This window comes from Acanthochromis polyacanthus, chromosome 4, assembly GCF_021347895.1.
Source record: "Acanthochromis polyacanthus isolate Apoly-LR-REF ecotype Palm Island chromosome 4, KAUST_Apoly_ChrSc, whole genome shotgun sequence".
Classification (NCBI taxonomy): Eukaryota; Metazoa; Chordata; class Actinopteri; family Pomacentridae; genus Acanthochromis; species Acanthochromis polyacanthus.
In genome coordinates, this window is record NC_067116.1 from 1,052,673 (window position 1) to 1,074,826 (window position 22,154).

The following is a 22,154-nucleotide window of genomic DNA, read 5'->3' on the forward strand; positions in this document are numbered from 1 at the left end:
TGTGCTCTCATTGCAAAACTCTGCCTGCTGCTTCCTCATTGGTGAAGTCCTGACTGGTTTCTGGGAACAGATCATGTCTGAGCGTCCAGGAGTCGACTGGAAACTTTGTTCTTCTTCAGCGCTTTGAATAAAGTGTAAGTTTGCTTTGTTTGCTGCTTTAACTTCAGTAATGTTGCTGTTTGTTTCTGCTCTGTCATGTTTCTACATGTTCACTTCTTATTTCACCACAAACTCTGGATCACTGCTGTTTAAACATCCATCAATATGATTATCAGGTTATTGATTCATTGTAATCAGTCAGCATTTCTATTAGATTATTGATTGACTTCAGTCAGTTTGATCAGCTGCTGATTTTTATTTGTTTCTTCACAATAAAAACTGCGTCGTGTCTTTTTTACTTTCGGTTTCTCTGTGAGTCTCTGCAGCTCCATGACTCCATCTGCTGGACTGATAGTAGAAGTGCAGCAGCTGATCTTTTCCAGGAGGATCTGAGTGGATGAATGATGTTTGTTTCCTGTGCTGGTGAAGGTAGAAAGTGTGTGTGAGCTGCTGTGAGTTGAGCATCATGGATGAGTGTGAGGACAGAGAGGAGGGAGTCCCTCCCTCTAAAAGCTCTCTGTGTGGGGAACAGGAGAACCAGAGCAAAGCTCAGAGGTGAGACCACCATCTCTAACTGTCCAGGACTCTGCTGCATGTCAGAGCTCAGCATCACATCACTGCTGCATCATTATTGACAGGAATCCACCTGGACCTGGACCTGGACCTGGACCTGGACCTGGACCTGGACCTGGACCTGCATCCAGCTGTGTGTCCTTAAAGAGCGACTGGTCGATGGGTCGCTTCATTGAATTTAAAGATGATCAACCTCCTGCTGCAGAGAAGTAAGCTGTGAAATCAAACTACTGAATGTTGTGTCAAATGTTCTGTCATTGTTCCAAAAACGTTCCATCATTAAATCACTCTGAAACTCTGCTACAAGGTTCATGTCTGAAAGAAATTAAAATGAAATTCTCTTGCTGGTGGGTTTCCTCTTTATTTACCAGAATCCATCAGAGACCAGAGTCCTCTGGACCTGGACCTGCATCCAGCTGTGTGTCCTTTAAGAGTGACTGGTCTAAGGAATATCCTCCTGATTTTAAAGAACAACGTCCTGCTGCAGAGGGGTAAGATGTTCAACACATAAACTTTTAAATGATCTCTTTACTGATTTTCCAGAAGTACATTGTCAGATGTTTTCTTAAATCCAAATTATTTTTCATCTCATGTAATCAGAGCTTAATGTCCTCTCATTACTAATATTAATTAATATTAATGTTATTGCTGTTGTTCTGCTGCTTTAAATCTCCTCAAAGTTTGCCCATGCCTCTGTAGTGGTGGAACTCTTTATTTTTTATGGTTCTTTGGTGTCTGTGTGGCAGCGTGGCTCCATAGCGCCTCCTATAGTTAAAGTTCAGAGTTTTTACCTCAATATAAAGAACTAATTAGAACAACTTCACATGTGGTCGGTGTCGTCTCAAGAGCTCTTTGATCCAAACAGAATTGTGACTTTATTGAAGGACATCTACATCTCAGCACTGAGTTATAGTCACAGCGCCACCTACTGGACACAGTAAGTCAGCCTTAAGAGACAAATTAAATATTTAAATTAAGTTTACATGCTGTGTTCTACACATGAGGCTCAGCAACACAATATTTTCTATCACCACATGAAGTGATATAAAACAGACAATACAGTGCCTTGTGAAAGTATTCGGCCCCCTTGAACTTTTCAACCTTTCTCCACATTTCAGGCTTCAAACATAAAGATATAAAATTGTAATTTTTTTGTCAAGAATCAACAACAAGTGGGACACAATCGTGAAGTGGAATGAAATTTATTGGATATTATAAACTTTTTTAACATATAAAAACCTGAAAAGTGGGGCGTGCAATATTATTCGGCCCCCTTGCATTAATACTTTGTAGCGCCACCTTTTGCTGCAATTACAGCTGCAAGTCGCTTGGGGTATGTCTCTATCAGTTTTGCACATCCAGAGACTGAAATTCTTGTCCATTCTTCCTTCCAAAACAGCTGGAGCTCAGTGAGGTTGGATGGAGAGCGTTTGTGAACAGCAGTCTTCAGCTCTGCCCACAGATTCTCCATTGGATTCAGGTCTGGACTTTGACTTGGCCATTCTAACACCTGGATACGTTTATTTGTGAACCATTCCATTGTAGATTTGGATTTATGTTTTGGATCATTGTCCTGTTGGAAGATAAATCTCCGTCCCAGTCTCAGGTCTTTTGCAGACTCCAACAGGTTTTCTTCCAGAATGCTCCTGTATTTGGCTCCATTCATCTTCCCATCAATTTTAACCATCTTCCCTGTCCCTGCTGAAGAAAAGCAGGCCCAAACCATGAGGCTGCCACCACCATGTTTGACAGTGGGGATGGTGTGTTCAGGGTGATGAGCTGTGTTGCTTTTACGCCAAACATATCGTTTTGCATTGTGACCAAAAAGTTGGATTTTGGTTTCATCTGACCAGAGCACCTTCTTCCACATGTTTGGTGTGTCTCCCAGGTGGCTTGTGGCAAACTTCAAACCAGACTTTTTCTGGATATCTTTGAGAAATGGCTTTCTTCTTGCCACTCTTCCATAAAGGCCAGATTTGTGCAGTGTACGACTGATTGTTGTCCTATGGACAGACTCTCCCACCTCAGCTGTAGATCTCTGCAGTTCATCCAGAGTGATCATGGGCCTCTTGGCTGCATCTCTGATCAGTCTTCTCCTTGTTGAAGGTGAAAGTCTAGAGGGACGGCCGGGTCTTGGTAGATTTGCAGTGGTCTGATACTCCTTCCATTTCAATATGATTGCTTGCACAGTGCTCCTTGAGATGTTTAAAGCTTGGGAAATCTTTTTATATCCAAATCCGGCTTTAAACTTCTCCACAACAGTATCTGGGACCTGCCTGGTGTGTTCCTTGGTCTTCATGATGCTCTCTGCACTTTAAACAGAACCCTGAGACTATCACAGAGCAGGTGCATTTATACGGAGACTTGATTACACACAGGTGGATTCTATTTATCATCATCAGTCATTTAGGACAACATTGGATCATTCAGAGATCCTCACTGAACTTCTGGAGTGAGTTTGCTGCACTGAAAGTAAAGGGGCCGAATAATATTGCACACCCCACTTTTCAGTTTTTTATTTGTTAAAAAAGTATAAAATATCCAATAAATTTCGTTCCACTTCACGATTGTGTCCCAATTGTTGTTGATTCTTGACAAAAAATTAAAATTTTATATCTTTATGTTTGAAGCCTGAAATGTGGCGAAAGGTTGAAAAGTTCAAGGAGGCCGAATACTTTCACAAGGAATTGTATATCATGGTCTGAACCACAAAGTTCAGAAAAACTTACTTGTTCCATCAGTGAGTGATGGAGGCAAAAAAGCAAAGTTCTGGAACTATCATCCCTCCTTGAGGAGCATGAAGGCCTCATCACTGATTACAGTTTTAGTTTAACATTAATGTTTAACTTCCATCTTCTTCAAATACACTAAAAGACTAACTTGTGTAAAATGTTCTGTCATTGTTCCAAATATATTCCAACATTAAATCCCTCTGAAACTCTGCTATGACCTCCATGTGTCACAAATTGTCTTGGTGAGGGAGAATCGACTAGTGAGGACGAGAAAACCAGAGACTAAGTGAAGCAGAAGTTTATTTACAGGATGTGAAAATAACCAGGTGGACAGCTCTACGCAATCAGGTAAACCAAATAAGCAAGGGCAGTGAGTTACAGAGAACAAGAAGCTAAGCAAAACCAAACTAAACACTAAGTTAACAGGAACTGATCACCAAAACATGAAACTGAAAAGGAGGCAAAGGAAAAACAAAATACAGAAAACTACGACTGGAGACATAACAGCTGAACTGCAAACAAAGACTAAAACTGAACAAAACCAAGCAGAACAAGACTACAGGACAACACTAACCAGAAACACAGGAACACACTGAATTAGGAATGAATGAGGTCAATGCAGGGAAACCGGTGGAGGGATGTGTCAAGACTGACGGTCTGACAGAGAGTGAAGTCTGAGCCGGAGTTTGACTGAGAGGAGAGTTGATTGGAGGCAGGAGAACCAGACTCTGTTCAGGTGCTGCTGATTAGGAAGAAGTTCTCAGAGAAGGTTAGAGAGGGAAAGGAGGAGCAGAGATCCTGACACCATGGTTTCTAAAAGAATTTAAAGGGAATTGTCCTTCCTGGTGATCTTTCTCTTTATCTATCAGAATCCATCAGAGACCAGAGTCCTCTGATGGATTGTTTCTGTCCTTCTTGTTTACATTTTTTCTTTCAAAATACTCCAAAGTCTTGTCTTTTGATGCACGGTGCTTGGTCTCCAAGTGGTGAAGCAGTTTTGAAGGCTTCATTGCCTCATTGGAGAGCCGGTCGCCGCATATTATGCAGAGCAGGCTTGGTGCATAGGAATCTCTTGTCGATAGATCCATGTTTGAAGTAGGACTCCTGGTATTGTCTGTTACATACAGCTTTCTTTGTCTTGGACGTTGTAGGCTCTTCTTCTGTCTCTTCACTGGGCATTTTCCCGTTCACAAAGAAACTTTCCAAAGATATTTGTTTTTTTACTCATTTTGCTAGCTTGTGGGTTTAATTTTAGTGATCACCACATCACGCAGTATCACGAGATCAAGACAAGCATCTTGACATGCGTTGAGAATGGGTCATAGATGGATGTAACGGAGAGAATTTGGTAATTTTTCAAAACATCGTTCAGACTCAGATAATAAATAAAACAGAAATAATGTAAGTTATTTAATCTTTCTGTGTGACCTGTTACCAAATGACCCCCAACCTTGGGGTTGGGGACCACTGTGTGAGCGTCCATGTTAGCATGTATATTAGCGCATATGTGGACGTATATGCTAGCATGTACATTAGACTACGTATTAGCCTACATGTTAGCATGTATATCAGCCTATATTGTAGCCTACACATGTGGACAAAATTGTTGGTACCCCTCAGTTAATGAAAGAATGTCCCACAATGGTCACAGAAATAATTATCTGACAAAAGTAATAATAAATAAAAATTCTATGAAAATTATACAATGAAAATCAGACATTGCTTTTGAACCGTGGTTTAACCAAATTATTTTCAAAAATAAACTCCTGAAACAGGCCTGAACAAAAATGATGGTACCCTTAACTCAATATTTTCTTGTACAACCTTTTGAGGCGATCACTGCAATCAAACCATTTCTGTAACTGTCAGTGAGACGTCTGCTCCTCTCAGCAGGTATTTTGGTCCACTCCTCATGAGCAGATGCTCCAGTTGTCTCAGGTTTGAAGGGTTCCTTCTCCAGACGCCATGTTTCAGCTCCTTCCACAGATGTTCAATAGGATTTAGATCGGGGCTCATAGAAGGCCACTTCAGAATAGTCCAATGTTTTCCTCTTCACCATTCTTGACTGTTTTTAGCTGTGTGTTTTGGCTCATTATCCTGTTACAGACCCATGACCTGTGACTGAGACCAGGCTTTGTGACACTGGGCAGCACATTTCTCTCTAGAATACCTTGATAGTCATGAGATTTCATTGAACCTGCACAGATTCAGACAACCTGTTCCAGATGCAGCAAAGCAGCCCCAGAACATAACAGATCCTCCATGTTTCACAGTAGGGACAGTTTTCTTTTCTTCATATGCTTCATTTTGGCGACTGTGAACATAGAGCTGATGTGCCAAAAAGTTCCAGTTTTGTCTCATCTGTCCAAAGGACATTCTCCCAGAAGCTTTGTGGCTTGTCAACATACAGTTTGGCAAATTCCAGTCCGGCTTTTTTATAATTTGTTTTCAACAATGGTGTCCTCCTTGGTCGACTCCCATGAAGTCCACTTTGGCTCAAACGACGGATGGTAGATCTAACACTGATGTACCTTGACCTTGGAGTTCACCTTTAATGTCTTCAGAGGTTGTTCTGGGCTCTTTTCTTACCATTCCTATTATCCATCTTTTCCATTTGTCATCAATCTTCCTCCTGCAGCCACATCCAGAGAGGTGTCTACAGTCCCATGGATCTTAAATTTCTGAATAATATGTGCAGCTGTAGTCACAGGAACATCAAGCTGCTTGGAGATGCTCTTACAGCCTTTACCTTTAACAGGCTTGTCTATAATTTTCTTTCTAATCTCCTGAGACAACACTCTCCTTGGCTTCCTCTGGTTCATGTTTAGTGTGGTACACACCATGTCACCAAACAGCACAGTGACTACTGTAACCCTATAAATAGGCCGACTGACTGATTACAAGTTTGTAGACACCTGTGATGCTAATTAGAGGACACACCTTGATTGAACATGTCCCTATGGTCACATTATTTTCAGTCTTTTCTAGGGGTACCATCATTTTTGTCCAGGCCTGTTTCATGAGTATATTTTTAAAAATAATTCTATTAAACCACGGTTCAAAAGCAATGTCTGATTTTTACTGGTTAATTTTCATTGAATTTTTATTCATTATTACTTTTGTCAAATTCAAGGTATTTCTGTGACCATTGTGGGTTTTTCTTTCATTAACTGAGGAGTACCAACATATTTGTCCACGTGTGCACATGTCGGTGTATATAGTAGCCTTTATGTTAGCCTATAGGCTGAATTTTACATTGTTGATGGAGACGACTGATGCTGGACAACAATGGAGAGGTGCTAAGTGGAATACAGTTTGAGTTCCCAGAAGCAACCACTCCTTGAAGGCCAATGAAGGTTTTTTTAAGCAGACCAATAAAGATCTAAGAAGGAAACTACATAAGTTAACCACATGACTGTGCTTATGCTTGAGTAAAATAATGATTTTCATAGGTTAATATGTATTTTGAAGTAATGATTTTCATAGAGTAGAATGAAATGTTTGAAATAAAAATTGTATGATTTTAGGAGATGATGATTAAAAGAACGATTATAAGTAGTAAATACTGTGTATGAAGAGGAGAAGTTGATTTTAAACTGCGCACTTCCAAGAAAGAGGAACTAAGGATGAGTCAACACTGGAAAGTTCTGGACCAAGGAAGAATGTGTGCACAGTACCAACTATGGTTAGAGGAAACACATGAAGGAAGTGTTGTTCAATATGAAGTTCTACAGGGACGGTTCCTGTGGTCAAAACAAAGATTCATGATGAGTCAAAATGAACAGAAAGTTCCTGCAGTGGAAAACAGACTAATGTTGGAATCTCTAATGAACATCATGGACCTTCAGCTGGTGTTTGTCTCTGTGTGATAAAGTGAGAGTTAACTGTTGATGTTGATCCACAGAGTGGAGCAGCAGAACTCAGAGGTTCCCAGAGCTCAGTCTGTCCAGCAGCATCACCTGGACTCCATATTCATGGTGAGTTCATGGACAACAAGTTGTTCTCCATCTGCTGTGTTCAGGCGTCTCCATGCTGCTCTTTGTAGACCAGTGGACTGTCAGTGTGTCCAACATGGATCTGATGTTTGGCTCCATGATTTGACTCTGATGGACTCATTGACACATTTCTCTGTTCCAGCTGCTGGAGGACAACATGGTGACTTTTGTGAAGAAGGAGCTGAAGAAGATGCAGAAGGTTGTGAGTCCAGATTACCCAGAATGCTCAGAGAGTCAGAGGGAGGAGGAGGAGGAGTTGGAGGGTGATGATGAAGATGAGAGGAGCAGCAGAGAGATGTTTGAGCAGATCACAGTGTTGTTCCTGAGGAGGATGAAGCAGGAGAAGCTGGCTGACTGTCTGCAGAGCAGTAAGAGGATTTGTGTAAAGACTGAAGCTGCTGATCAACAGAACATTTACTAAAGTCTCAGAATATCTTCACACAATCAGTCTTTAGGAGGATGAACTGCTGCAATGTTTACTGTCATTTATTCATTGATCTCATGTTGTTCCTTCATTCAGAACTTGCTGCTGCAGTTTGTGGACGTGAACTTAAACGTGGTCTGAAGAAGTTCCAGAGAGTGTTTGAGGGCATCGCTAAAGCAGGACAGAAGACCCTCCTGAATGAGATCTACACAGAGCTGTACATCACAGAGGGAGGGACTGCAGAGGTCAATGATGAACATGAGGTCAGACAGATTGAAGCAGCATCCAGGAAAGCAGACAGAGCAGAAAGAAGCATCAGACCAGAGGACATCTTTAGAGGCTCACCTGGAAGAGATGGACCAATCAGAACAGTGATGACACAGGGAGTGGCTGGCATCGGGAAAACAGTGTTAACACAGAAGTTGACTCTGGACTGGGCTGAAGACAAAAGCAACCAGGACATCCACTTCATGTTTCCATTGACTTTCAGAGAGCTGAATGTGCTGAAAGAGAGAAAGTTCAGTTTGGTGGAACTTGTTCATCACTTCTTCAGTGAAACCAAAGCAGCAGGAATGTGCAGCTTTGAAGACTTCCAGGTTGTGTTGATCTTTGACGGTCTGGATGAGTGTCGCCTTCCTCTGGACTTCCACAACAATGAAGTCCTGACTGATGTTACAGAGTCCACCTCAGTGGATGTGCTGCTGACAAACCTGATCAGGGGGAATCTGCTTCCCTCTGCTCGCCTCTGGATAACCACACGACCTGCAGCAGCCAATCAGATCCCTCCTGACTGTGTGGACATGGTGATGGAGGTCAGAGGGTTCACCGACCCACAGAAGGAGGAGTACTTCAGGAAGAGATCCAGAGATGAGGAGCAGGCCAGCAGCATCATCTCCCACATGAAGAAGTCACGAAGCCTCCACATCATGTGCCACATCCCAGTGTTCTGCTGGATCACTGCTACAGTTCTGGAGGAGCTGCTGAGAAGCAGAGAGGGAGGAGATCTGCCCAGAACCCTGACTGAGATGTTCATCCACCACCTGGTGGTTCAGACCAAAGTCATGAAGGTCAAGTATGATGGAGGAGCTGAGACAGATCCACACTGGAGTCCAGACAGCAGGAGGATGATTGAGTCTCTGGGAAAACTGGCTTTTGAGCAGCTGCAGAAAGGAAACCTGATCTTCTATGAGTCCGACCTGACAGAGTGTGGCATCGATTTGAGAGCAGCCTCAAAGTACTCAGGAGTGTTCACACAGATCTTTAAAGAGGAGAGAGGACTGTACCAGGACAAGGTGTTCTGCTTCGTCCATCTGAGCGTTCAGGAGTTTCTGGCTGCTCTTCATGTCCATCAGACCTTCATCAACTCTGGAATCAACCTGCTGGAAGAACAACAACTAACAACATCTCGTTGGTCTAAACTGTTTCAGAGTAAATCAGCATGTTTCTACCAGAGAGCTGTGGACGAGGCCTTGCAGAGTCCAAACGGACAACTGGACTTGTTCCTGCGCTTCCTCCTGGGTCTGTCACTGCCGACCAATCAGAATCTCCTACGAGGCCTGCTGACACAGACAGGAAGTCTCTCACAGACCAATCAGGAAACAGTGGAGTACATCAAGAAGAAGATCAGTGAGAACGTGTCTGCAGAGAGAAGCATCAATCTGTTCCACTGTCTGAATGAACTGAAGGATGTTTCTCTAGTGGAGGAGATCCAACAGTCCCTGAGATCAGGACATCTGTCCACAGATAAACTGTCTCCTGCTCAGTGGTCAGCTCTGGGCTTCATCTTACTGTCATCAGAAGAACATCTGGACGTGTTTGACCTGAAGAAATACTCTGCTTCAGAGGAGGTTCTTCTGAGGCTGCTGCCAGTGGTCAAAGCCTCCAAGAAAGTTCTGTAAGTAGTTGGAGACTGAAGATACTTTTAATTTTGCTGCTGTTTCATCAGTATAATCTGCTTTTTGTCTCTTCAGACTGAGTGGCTGTAATCTGTCAGAGAGAAGCTGTGGAGCTCTGTCCTCAGTCCTCAGCTCCCAGTCCTCCAGTGTGACAGAGCTGGACCTGACTAACAACAACCTGCAGGATTCAGGAGTGGAGAGTCTTTCTGCTGGACTGGAGAGTCCACACTGTAAACTGGAAGCTCTCAGGTCAGGACTCATCAACCTGTTCAACTGATGACCATTTAAAATGTGTTTTTATTCATGATGAACAGAACAGCTGAGGTGGGAGGTTTTCTGTATTTCTATGACTCACATCAGTTCTGTTACTGACCTTTAGCTCTAGTTTCTCTTAATGAGGCCTCTTCCACGACAGGAACTTAACGACCTGGAACCTGCATCACAGAACCAGAACCTGTAAGAACCTGTACAGTCTTGGTTCCAGGTTCTCGTTTAGTTTTCACTGTTTAACAAAATAGAATGTTCCAGATAGACGTCAATGAAAAGGAAACACCAGAACAAACCTTTAGTGTTTGATGTTTGTTCGATGACTAAACTCTGCAGTTCAGCTGTTGGACAAGAAGCAGGAAGGAGAAGATGTGGAGAACAATGTTCAAATGTTTGACCACCTGAACAGTCCACCTTCTCACCAGCAGAGATTCTGATTTATCCTGATGACTCTGTGATTCCTGATCACCTGATAGGTGGACTTACTGCTAGTGTTGTAGTTGAGACCACCTAAACTGATACCAAGACATGGCTGAGACCACAGTGTGTCGAGGCCAAGACGAAGCAAGACAGAGTCAAGACTGAGACCACACCAAATTTCACTTAACCATTTTATTCAACAGTTATTCAGTGTAGTTTTTAGGCAAGTATAAGGTTTCCTGTAATACTCTTGTCTGCAGCTATAAACAAACAATATGAAACCTTTCAAACAAATATTTCATAGTTTCTATTGTCTGTCAGCACCTTCAGTGTCAATTTGTGCAGCTGAGGAAAACTTTCATTTTTTTGCCCAAAAGACAAGTTCATTGTCAGTGTTGGAGTCTGGCTTCAAAGTTCTTTCCAATCTGTGTTCCAATACTTGAATCCTGGGTGAAGTTGTGTTTCTTGTGAGCCTTGTAGTGGGACAGAAGGCGTGGGCATTTGGCTGGTGGTGAATCACTGGATAGATAAACATTCATGGCTCCTGATTCTGTTGCATCTTCTTCACTGTTCATTATGTTCTCCACTTCTGTGGTCAAAGTGTCTGAAAAACATAAACAAAGACACACAAAAATATTAAGGTCCTGGTAGGTTATATATAAAGACCATGTCAGATTCAAGAGATCATCAATTTTATAGTATTTTTATGACAACAATGAATATAGTTTAAACACTTTATGACTATTTTAGGGTTTTTAAATGGTATAATATTTTCAGCAGTATAGAATGTAGACTAACCTGTCAGTGACTTCTTCACTTCATCTCTTGCCTTCTTCACTGATGTTGCATTTCCTCCAATGGTAACGTCCAGATCCATCCAACTTAGTCCAAACTGTGGATCCAGCAGGGGAACCAAAAAGTACACTTTATAGTCAAAGGTTCCTCTCTTTCACTTTCTTTTGCCATGTTTGTTTTTGTAAAGATTCCAGAGAATCTTCTCATCAGAGACTGCTGGAGGGCCTTGACTAAAGGTCAGCACTGCAAAGTGTTTAAAATGTCCATTTTCCAAAAATGGAAGCAGCACACTACATCCAACTATTTAATGTTTGCCAATGGCTTCAGTGATGCTCGCTGCCTTGGTGAATGTAGACTGTAGACCTGAACTCTTCTGTGTCAAGGATCACAAAGTTTGCTGCTATCTTTCTCGTGCCCCGCCTTGTACTCCAACAATCTGTAAATTATAAAGACATCTGGTCATATAACAATGAATCATATCTAAAAAGAATCTTATTCACAGTGTAAGATGAACAGAAAAGAAAGCTTTATGAATTCATGAAACATCTACATGTACCATATTAAAAACACAAATGAATGAATCAGCACAATACATAACAGGAGCATTATGGCAGCCATGTTTTTCAAATAGTTACACAAAGATATGATATTAAATGACCACACCAGTTCATTTTCTTACTTTAACAGTGGCATTACAGTCATTTTCAGAAAGGGGATAGGTGTGTATTTTTTTCTTTTAAGTACACCCAGTGAAGGAAAGATTGTGTGACTGAACAAGCCATAGAAGAGGGAACTCACAACGCTAAAACTGTGATATAGAAATATTAAGTTTAATTTATATTCAGCTTACACATTTATTCTGCAATCATGTGTTTTAATTCTAAAAATTGGCACTAAAATGAAGTGTGTATGTTGCCAGGCCAAGTTGCATACGTGAGACGTACCTTTTTCATAGACAGGGAGCATCATTTGAGCTGGACACTCCTCTGTCACATCAGTAGTTCTCTCATCCAAGTGAGCAGCAGCAGCACGGCAGAGCTGACATTAGCTAACGTTGATGTAAAATAATCAAAGCTTCATGTGGTCTTTCTCATTATTGTTCATGAGAAGCGTAAGCCCAACTTCAAATAGTACCACATGCCTTTTCTTTATATATATACAGTGCCTTGTGAAAGTATTCGGCCCCCTTGAACTTTTCAACCTTTCGCCACATTTCAGCCTTCAAACATAAAGATATAAAATTTTAATTTTTTGTCAAGAATCAACAACAATTGGGACACAATCTTGAAGTGGAACGAAATTTATTGGATATTTTATACTTTTTTAACAAATAAAAAACTGAAAAGTGGGGTGTGCAATATTATTCGGCCCCTTTACTTTCAGTGCAGCAAACTCACTCCAGAAGTTCAGTGAGGATCTCTGAATGATCCAATGTTGTCCTAAATGACTGGTGATGATAAATAGAATCCACCTGTGTGTAATCAAGTCTCCGTATCAATGCACCTGCTCTGTGATAGTCTCAGGGTTCTGTTTAAAGTGCAGAGAGCATCATGAAGACCAAGGAACACACCAGGCAGGTCCCAGATACTGTTGTGGAGAAGTTTAAAGCCGGATTTGGATACAAAAAGATTTCCCAAGCTTTAAACATCTCAAGGAGCACTGTGCAAGCAATCATATTGAAATGGAAGGAGTATCAGACCACTGCAAATCTACCAAGACCTGGCCGTCCCTCTAGACTTTCACCTCGAACAAGGAGAAGACTGATCAGAGATGCAGCCAAGAGGCCCATGATCACTCTGGATGAACTGCAGAGATCTACAGCTGAGGTGGGAGAGTCTGTCCATAGGACAACAATCAGTCGTACACTGCACAAATCTGGCCTTTATGGAAGAGTGGCAAGAAGAAAGCCATTTCTCAAAGATATCCATAAAAAGTCTGGTTTGAAGTTTGCCACAAGCCACCTGGGAGACACACCAAACATGTGGAAGAAGGTGCTCTGGTCAGATGAAACCAAAATCCAACTTTTTGGCCACAATGCAAAACGATATGTTTGGCGTAAAAGCAACACAGCTCATCACCCTGAACACACCATCCCCACTGTCAAACATGGTGGTGGCAGCCTCATGGTTTGGGCCTGCTTTTCTTCAGCAGGGACAGGGAAGATGGTTAAAATTGATGGGAAGATGAATGGAGCCAAATACAGGAGCATTCTGGAAGAAAACCTGTTGGAGTCTGCAAAAGACCTGAGACTGGGACGGAGATTTATCTTCCAACAGGACAATGATCCAAAACATAAAGCCAAATCTACAATGGAATGGTTCACAAATAAACGTATCCAGGTGTTAGAATGGCCAAGTCAAAGTCCAGACCTGAATCCAATCCAGAATCTGTGGGCAGAGCTGAAGACTGCTGTTCACAAACGCTCTCCATCCAACCTCACTGAGCTCCAGCTGTTTTGCAAGGAAGAATGGGCAAGAATTTCAGTCTCTTTATGTGCAAAACTGATAGAGACATACCCCAAGCGACTTGCAGCTGTAATTGCAGCAAAAGGTGGCGCTACAAAGTATTAATGCAAGGGGGCCGAATAATATTGCACGCCCCACTTTTCAGGTTTTTATTTGTTAAAAAAGTATAAAATATCCAATAAATTTCGTTCCACTTGTTGTTGATTCTTGACAAAAAATTAAAATTTTGTATCTTTATGTTTGAAGGCTGAAATGTGGCGAAAGGTTGAAAAGTTCAAGGGGGCCAAATACTTTCACAAGGCACTGTATGTTATACACATGCGGTGTGTAAGCTTCGTCAAAATCTCTGGTAGCCCGTACAAAAAACTACTGGTACTTCACGTTGTTTACATAAAATAAAAAAATAAATATAACTTCTCAGGAAGTAAATTTCTTTGAATGAGCTCTTCTCTTACGACCTGCTTACCATTAGAATTGAAATAATCAGTCTTTCATTACAAAAAAAGTCAGTCTCTATTCATCTTTACAATCACAACTTAGTTGAACTCGATGTCCATCTACATCAACTCATCAACATCTTCAAATTGTGCCAGTCTCTTAAGCCTAGCAACGACATCTTCCTCTGCGCTGGAGATTCGCTTCAGGTCTATTTTCTGCGCCGCCGCTTCAAAACCTCGTAAATTCAATGTCGTTGAGAAAGCACCAGACAGGAAGTTAAACCGGAACTTTCAAAATAAAACGCAATGCACGACCTCGGACGTAAATTTTTTCCTATATGTTGTTATTACACCTCCGGAGGCACGAGCATCAGGTCAACAGGGTCCCAGATACAACACGACGCCATGGACGAAGAGAAATTACCGTTTTTATATAGAATAAACCATACAAAATTAACTATTGGATAAAGAAAATCACTCATTTGAGATCAAAACATAAATCATGTACTCAACCATGCTAGAAGTATAAATCACAGAGCAATGTGGCTGGGTCAAGCTGAGCGACCTTGTAGAAGCAAAATGAGGTGTGGTTAATTTATTTTCTGTTCATTTCATGTGTTTTTATCGCGTGATATCGCTGTTCACACGAGAGCCTCTCTGAGGAGCAGCCCTCACCATTCGGACGGCGCGCCGCTGCGCTGCGCTTGCTGTGTGCTTTGACTTTCGAAGCAAGACGGCGGCGCTTCGTTCCGTTGCGCGGCGCGATCGCGTTATGTGGAAATTCGGGGTAAGACCTTCAAAAAGTGGTCTGGAGACTGATGTCTAGTCCCACAACACTACTTATAGCGGCCCCTTGGGTTCATCAATCAAGATGCAGAGAGTTTCAAACTTGTGTCGATTTATTTCTTACTCTCAACGAGCACCATGTACGATAAGCACCGTGAAAACTACAGAAAAAAACAGAAGAAATACAAAATGCTTCGCTGTAGTTTCACAAATAATTCACACATAAATCATGTTCACACTGATCATGTTTACAATCAATACAAATAATTATAACCAAATAATAACAACGAAATATTAAATGAAATGTTTTTAAAGCTATTCTGACATACAGTATATCAAATACAATATGCTGTTATTGTTCACAGAGAGAATGTGTTGCTTTTATCCTAATGACATGCAGCTTTACTCATAAATAAATGAAGTAATGGCATTCTCCTTTTTCTTAAATAAAATATGTTACTCATCTGATAATAATGCACACTTTACATTTCCATACCTCATTCTGTCTCCAAGGGCTCTAAAGAGTTTCATCCATCAGCTAGCATGTTCTCTAGCTCGATACACACACCTCACTGTTCAGAACTACAAACAATATAAAATACTGAGGTCAATCACAATGTCAGCTCTTTCCTCATAGAATTCAAACAGACAAATATAATGCATGACGAGTGTTTTTACACATTTTTTTACCGTTACTCTGATGATACGTCAGAACAACGTTGTGAAGAGAAAGAAACAGGAAATTCAGCATCACAGAAACATCAGAAGAAGAAACACGCTCTCCACAAAATAAAAGCGGAACAGACCACAAGGTGGCGCTGCAGGACTAAATGATTCAGGATTCAGGATTCAGATTCAGATAACTTTATTTATCCCCTTGGGGCAATTCAGTTTGCAGACATGGGTTGCAGCAGGACAGGACATTAAACATACATTCCACATACATTTAACTTGGATCTGTCAAAGGTCAGGTGAAGGGTCCAGTAATAAAGTGCACCAGTGACAAAGTGCACAATATCCATACATACCTAAAATGCATTAAAAACTACAAAACAACACTGTCACTGTCATTTAAAAGCCTGATGGTGGAAGGAATAAAAGAGTTGGCGTATCGGTTTGTTTTCCTACTGGGAGCGAGATAGCGCCTCCCAGAGGGCATCAACGCAAACCTGTGTTTCAGTCCATGGTCAGGGTGGGCAATAATACTCTTAGCTTTGTGGAGCACCTGCCTGCTCCATAGAGAATGTAGATCAGTAGTCTGCACACCCATGACCCTAGCACAAGTTTGAACAATGCTGGACTGTTTTTATTTTTTACCTACAGCCCATGAAACCATGATATAAAAGAAAAGGTTAAAAGACTCTCGATAAAAGAACGATGAAAGACAAATAAAATGGGTTTAGATACATTAAAAGAGTTCAGGTTCCACAGCAGGTAAATACGTTGTTGGGCTTTTATTGAAATGACCTCCATGTTTTTATCAAACTTGAGGTCGGAGTCGAATATTTTGCCCAAGTATCTGTAGGCGTCTACGATTTCGACCTCTTCTTTGTTTATAATGCTGACTTCCTGTTTTGCAGGTTTTTTCCTGAAGTCGTTTATCATGTCTTTTGTTTTAGTAACATTGAGATCAAGATAATTGTCGTCGCACCATGTGAAGAAATTAGACAGGGCTCTGCCATGCCCTGATTCAGAACCCTGTTAAAGGGACAACAGAACACTGTTGTCTGAAAACGTGACCAGATACCTCCCCTCCTGACTGGTTCTGCAGGCGTCTGTATGCATAATGTACAGTAGAACACAGCCCTGAGGTGAACCAGTGCTGGAGGTGACACAGCCGGACATTTGGCTATTCACTAAAACTCTATCAGTTAAAAAGTTTAAAAGCAACAATAAAATCTGCTCCGAGAGGTTAAAATACGATGCTAAACGTCCAGTTAAAATATGTGGCTGCATCTTATTAAAAGCAGAAGAGAAATCAGCAAAAAAAACTCTGACATGGGACCAGGGTTTTTCTCGATGTTCATAAATTTTATCCAAAATAAAAATCTTGGCATCATCCACTCCTTTTCCTGCCTGATATGCAAACTGCAATGGATCAAGCTTGCCATCAATAAGGCCAAGAATCATTTCTTTGAGGATTTTCTCAAAGTTTTTCATCACAAGAGATGTGAGATCTATGGGCCTGAATTCATTCAGTTCTTTAGGCTGTTTACATTTAGGCAGGGGAATGATGTTGGAGGTTTTCTACAGTTTAGGGATATATCCGCTGTTTAGACACAATTGAAACAGTTATGTGAAGACCCCACTGAGCTGTTCAGAACAGTTGTGCAATGTTCTGCCACAGATGGAACCAGGGCCAGCAGCTTTATGGACATTCACCTTTCTTAGATGTTTGGTGACACTTTCCTGAGCTATCACCAGGTCATTTATCTTATTATGTTCAAAAACCTTTTTGAGGTTTGAAAAATTTTCATACAGGTCAGTCCTCTCAAACCTACTGAGGAATAAGTTAAAAGCATTAGGGAGATCCCTGTCATTTATACCATTTATACTGATGATCTGTTTGGGCTCACAGTCCCAGTGGTTGATGGATGCCATGGATTTAATGCCCTTCCAGGCTCCTCTAAGGTCACCCCTAGCATACTGATTTTCAATCTTATTTCTACAATTCATTTTTGTTTTCTTTATTTCATTTTAAACTTTCCTTGAGACAGCCTGTCTTTCTAAAAGATCACCAGAGAAAAATATTTGTTTCTTTTTGTTAATGACAGATTTAAGTTCCTTTGTTATCCATGGTTTGTTGTTAGGATACATAATCACTTTTTTAGTCTGAATTTCAGAGTCTGTACAGAAAGTGATATAGGAAGAGATAGTATCTGTCAGTTCATCCATGTTGTCACATGCATTTGATAGAGACATACCCCAAGCGACTTGCAGCTGTAATTGCAGCAAAAGGTGGCGCTACAAAGTATTAATGCAAGGGGGCCGAATAATATTGCACACCCCACTTTTCAGGTTTTTATTTGTTAAAAAAGTTTAAAATATCCAATAAATTTCGTTCCACTTCACAATTGTGTCCCACTTGTTGTTGATTCTTGACAAAAAATAAAAATTTTATATCTTTATGTTTGAAGCCTGAAATGTGGTGAAAGGTTGAAAAGTTCAAGGGGGCCGAATACTTTCACAAGGCACTGTATGTTATACACATGCGGTGTGTAAGCTTCGTCAAAATCTCTGGTGGCCCGTACAGGAAAATACGGGCCACCAACTCCTGCCAAATCTCATTTTTAACTTCCCTTGAGCAGGGCCGTAGCCAGGATTTTGGAATAGGTGAGGTCCATGATTCGCGCGCAAGGTGCGCACCGAAAATTTTTCAATGTTTTTTAAAAATATTTATTTTTATATATTTTTTTTAGGCTACAAGTCACACAAGATGTTTGTTGTTTAAATATCTTTTAATGATGTGAAATCAGCATTTTCCAAACAAAAATGTATATTTTTTCAAAAAAACAAATCAACTTTTTACATCAAAGGCTAGCTGAATCCTCCTGTGACCAGAGGCATCCCACCGTTGAAGGATATTCTCCCGGTTCACCTCCACTTTCTGATGCACATGCATCATCGCCAGGCCTGTCAGTCTGTCGTTGGACATGGTAGATCTAAGCCATGTCTTTAGTCTTCGCATGGCTGAGAATGACCTCTCACAGGCACAAGTCGTCACTGGCAAGGTCAGAAAAATCTTCAACATACATTGTATGTTGTCTGATGAGCCAGGCGCTCATCAAAAAAAAAAAAAAAACAACAAAAAAAACAAAACGCCGGACGCGCTCTCCGCTGTGGATAAAAGTAATTAAACTCTTTGATCAGATGATCTGACAGGCCGAACTAGTGCCGAATTATCTAAAAAAAAAAACATATTGTGGTCACCTTGGTGTAGCTGGGCGGGGATGTGGTCTACAAAGTGCTAATAATAAAAACACTAGTTTTTGAACGGGGTTTGGCCCGCTGCCAAGCGCGTCACAGGGCGCATTTGCGGGTACGTGCATCAGCTTATCAAACAGCTTTTCACCGCAACACGCACACAGGCACAAACACAACACAAAGCCCATGGATGTTTACCACAATTTACAATTTACAAGCACGTTTCACAGAGAGGTTTCAAGTTTTTATGAGTTTATGTTTTATTCAGTTGGGCATATTTGGCGAAAAAAAAAAAAACTCGGAAAAAATAGGTGAGGTCCGGACCTCGCTGACCTCATACCTGGCTATGGCCATGCCCTTGAGACAGCCTGTCTTTCTAAAAGATCACCAGAGAAAAATATTTGTTTCTTTTTGTTAATGACAGATTTAAGTTCCTTTGTTATCCATGGTTTGTTGTTAGGATACATAATCACTTTTTTAGTCTGAATTTCAGAGTCTGTACAGAAAGTGATATAGGAAGAGATAGTATCTGTCAGTTCATCCATGTTGTCACATGCATTAAAGAAACAGTCCCAGTCAGTGCACTCTAAAGACGCCTGAAGACTGGCTATGTACTCCTTAGTCCAAACTTTGACCGTCCTATCTTCCCTTTCCAACCGCCTGAAGGACGGCTCAGACACAGGAACTAAGTACACACTGTTATGATAAGATGCACCAAAGGAGGGCAGAGTCATTGATTTATATGCTCCTGGTATAGAGCCATAACAGAGGTCAAGAGTAGTGTTCCTCCTCCTCGGCTCTTCCCAGTTGCCTCCAGGTCCTGGTCCAGACGTATGGGGCTTCCGAATCCAGGTAGACTTAGGTCAGAGTCTTGATCCCCTTCCGACAGTCACGTTTCAGTGAAAGCAAGCGCACAAGTGTCCATAAATTCCCTTCTGAACTTGGTGTGAGTCTCCAACTGATCCATCTTGTTCCTGATGGACTGGACGTTTGACAGCAGGACAGAGGGGAGAGGTGGAAGCTTATGGCGATGGTCCAGCCGAAATGTTTTTAATCTTCGACGAAAGCCGCCTCTCCTGCCTCTTTTTCGGCATTTAGTCCTTTGTTCTGGTCTACAGAGCTCCATAAGGATGTTTGGTGCCCTGATTTCATGTCCGTAGCGATAGGAGAAAGTCAAGGCTGTAAGTGACACGAGCGCAGACCTCAGGCTCCCCAGCATGACAGTCACAAAAGAGCAAAATTACGCCCAACAGTGCGTAAATCTCGGGTCTTTTTGCCCACATCCTGAACATTGACAGTTCCACCACTCACTCACGAAAGAACACACCATGGGTGATAAAAAAAACAGACATAAAAATGTTAAAAAAGCACACTTGCTGCGAACAACAGGGTCGCACACTCAGGAGCATTAATGTCTTGTTAACACATTAAAACAATACTGGATAGGAGAACATTAATGCAGTTTATCAGACATTTACACTGCTTACTGCTGCTGTATTCTGGACATAGTGGGATGTATTTGTTGGTAAATTCACTGCTGCCTTTTCAACAGGACAGAAAATACTGCACTTAATGTTTTACTTCTTTTCTTGTCTTTGTCTCTTCAGACTGAGTGGCTGTAATCTGTCAGAGAGAAGCTGTGGAGCTCTGTCCTCAGTCCTCAGCTCCCAGTCCTCCAGTGTGACAGAGCTGGACCTGACTAACAACAACCTGCAGGATTCAGGAGTGGAGAGTCTTTCTGCTGGACTGGAGAGTCCACACTGTAAACTGGAAGCTCTCAGGTCAGGACTCATCAACCTGTTCAGCTGATGACCATTTAAAATGTGTTTTTATTCATGATGAACAGAACAGCTGAGGTGGGAGGTTTTCTGTATTTCTATGACTCACATCAGTTCTGTTACTGACCTTTAGCTCTAGTTTCTCTTAATGAGGCCTCTTCCACTACAGGAACTTAAAAACCTGGAACCTGCATCACAGAACCAGAACCTGTAAGAACCTGTACAGTCTTGGTTCCAGGTTCTGTTTTAGTTTCCACTGTTTTACAAATGGAATCTTTCAGACAGACGCCAATGACAGACTTCAGGTCTGTCAGAAATGATGGAGTGAAGCAGCAGCCCTGCAGGTGAGGACAGTCATCATGACTGTTGATAAGCAGTGTCCTCATGTCCTCTGGTCTGTGGGTAAGGTCAGTCCAGTCTTCCTGCTGCTGATGGCTGAGTCCCTTCAACTGAAGTGTTGGTGAAGGATAGAACATCCATCCAACCTGTGGTGAGCTTCATGGTCTCTCTGCTCTCCCTGAAGAGGAGCTACACCCTCATAGGGACCCTATGACCTTTTTCAGATGTGAGGCTGTTAAAGGTTGTTGGTTCCTTTCAGACTGTAGGGACTGAGAGCCAATCACTGGGCAGCAGAGTGTCTCCTGAGACTGAGAGAGAATGAAGAGTCCAGCTCACTGACGCTATGAGGAGTCCAGACTTCATCAAGAGTGGAGATAAACATTTGAAACACATGAGTTTGGAGATCCTTAGTCTGGTTCCAGTGGGATTCATGTGTGAGTGAAAACCAAAGCCTGAGTCTCAACAGCACAAGAAGAAACAAGAAAAGCACTCATGGAGCGCAGTACTCCACCAACACTGTTCATTCCCCCATATGGCATTGTCAGAAATGCAGCATATTTTTGTAGAAATGCAGCATTTTATTACTATTGTTATTACTGATGATCAGAAATGACGGCACTATAGAATGTGTCCATTAAATATAGATGTACCCACAAAGAAAATGAACTAAGCACAGACATGTGTTATGTATGTGTACGTTACGTACGGATATTGAATTGTGTGACCTACATATGTGTAAATTATTCTTACAAAGGTCTGTTGATCAGTTCATCACTTTCTGCAAGGCTTTGTTTTGCTAGTGTTAAAACAACCGTTCCCTCCATGCTTTTATTTTGAAGGTGTATTTTTCATGTTACTGGCTTTTATTTTTCCACCATTGCCGTGGCACAGGAAGTGTTTATGTAATAAGCGGTGTCTTGACATGAGGAAGAAGCTGCAGAAAAGTCTGAAAATTCACATAAGGATGGAAGGACAACTCAGAAACACCCTCACAATTTAATCAATTGTTTCTTGAATCATTTCCAATGGATAAGTCAGTAGTAGGATCACAATCATGTGACCGTCATCAGGCAGCTGATGCAGCGTTCACTTCTTGTCATGGTTACAGTGACGCCGTGCCGGCCGCTATCTTTCAGTGGAAATCCTGAACAAATCCATGGATCCAGTCTATAAGCTGCATCACTGCCAAAATCTAATGAGGTGGTCCTTGTGTCATTTCTGACCT

General features: G+C 41.6%; 1 protein-coding gene across 3 annotated transcripts; it reads left to right on the plus strand.

Moving 5' to 3' along the window:
* The first annotated feature begins 369 nt into the window (after positions 1-369).
* On the plus strand, positions 370-20,836 carry LOC127533527 (NLR family CARD domain-containing protein 3-like). Of its 3 annotated transcripts, XM_051946731.1 has the most exons (8): positions 370-654; positions 738-881; positions 1,044-1,163; positions 7,309-7,381; positions 7,542-7,767; positions 7,920-9,717; positions 9,794-9,967; positions 20,420-20,836. In XM_051946731.1, exons 1-8 carry the CDS (start codon positions 566-568, stop codon positions 20,619-20,621), a joined length of 2,826 nt encoding a protein of 941 aa, XP_051802691.1. In that variant the 5' UTR covers positions 370-565; the 3' UTR covers positions 20,622-20,836. The 3 variants fall into 3 exon arrangements, with proteins under 3 accessions (XP_051802691.1, XP_051802692.1, XP_051802693.1); XM_051946732.1 differs by lacking the exon at positions 9,794-9,967; XM_051946733.1 differs by lacking the exons at positions 738-881; positions 1,044-1,163 and having other exon boundaries at positions 371-654.
* The last annotated feature ends 1,318 nt before the right edge of the window (positions 20,837-22,154 follow it).

What these genes read in the sequence shown, in the direction of transcription:
- LOC127533527 (XM_051946731.1), top strand. Translation starts at nt 566, where the DNA reads ATGGATGAGTGTGAGGACAGAGAGGAGGGAGTCCCTCCCTCTAAAAGC. An exon ending in CAACGTCCTGCTGCAGAGGG is followed by an intron (nt 1,164 to 7,308) that starts GTAAGATGTTCA and finishes GTTGATCCACAG; the next exon opens with AGTGGAGCAGCAGAACTCAG. An exon ending in TGTAAACTGGAAGCTCTCAG is followed by an intron (nt 9,968 to 20,419) that starts GTCAGGACTCAT and finishes TTGTCTCTTCAG; the next exon opens with ACTGAGTGGCTGTAATCTGT.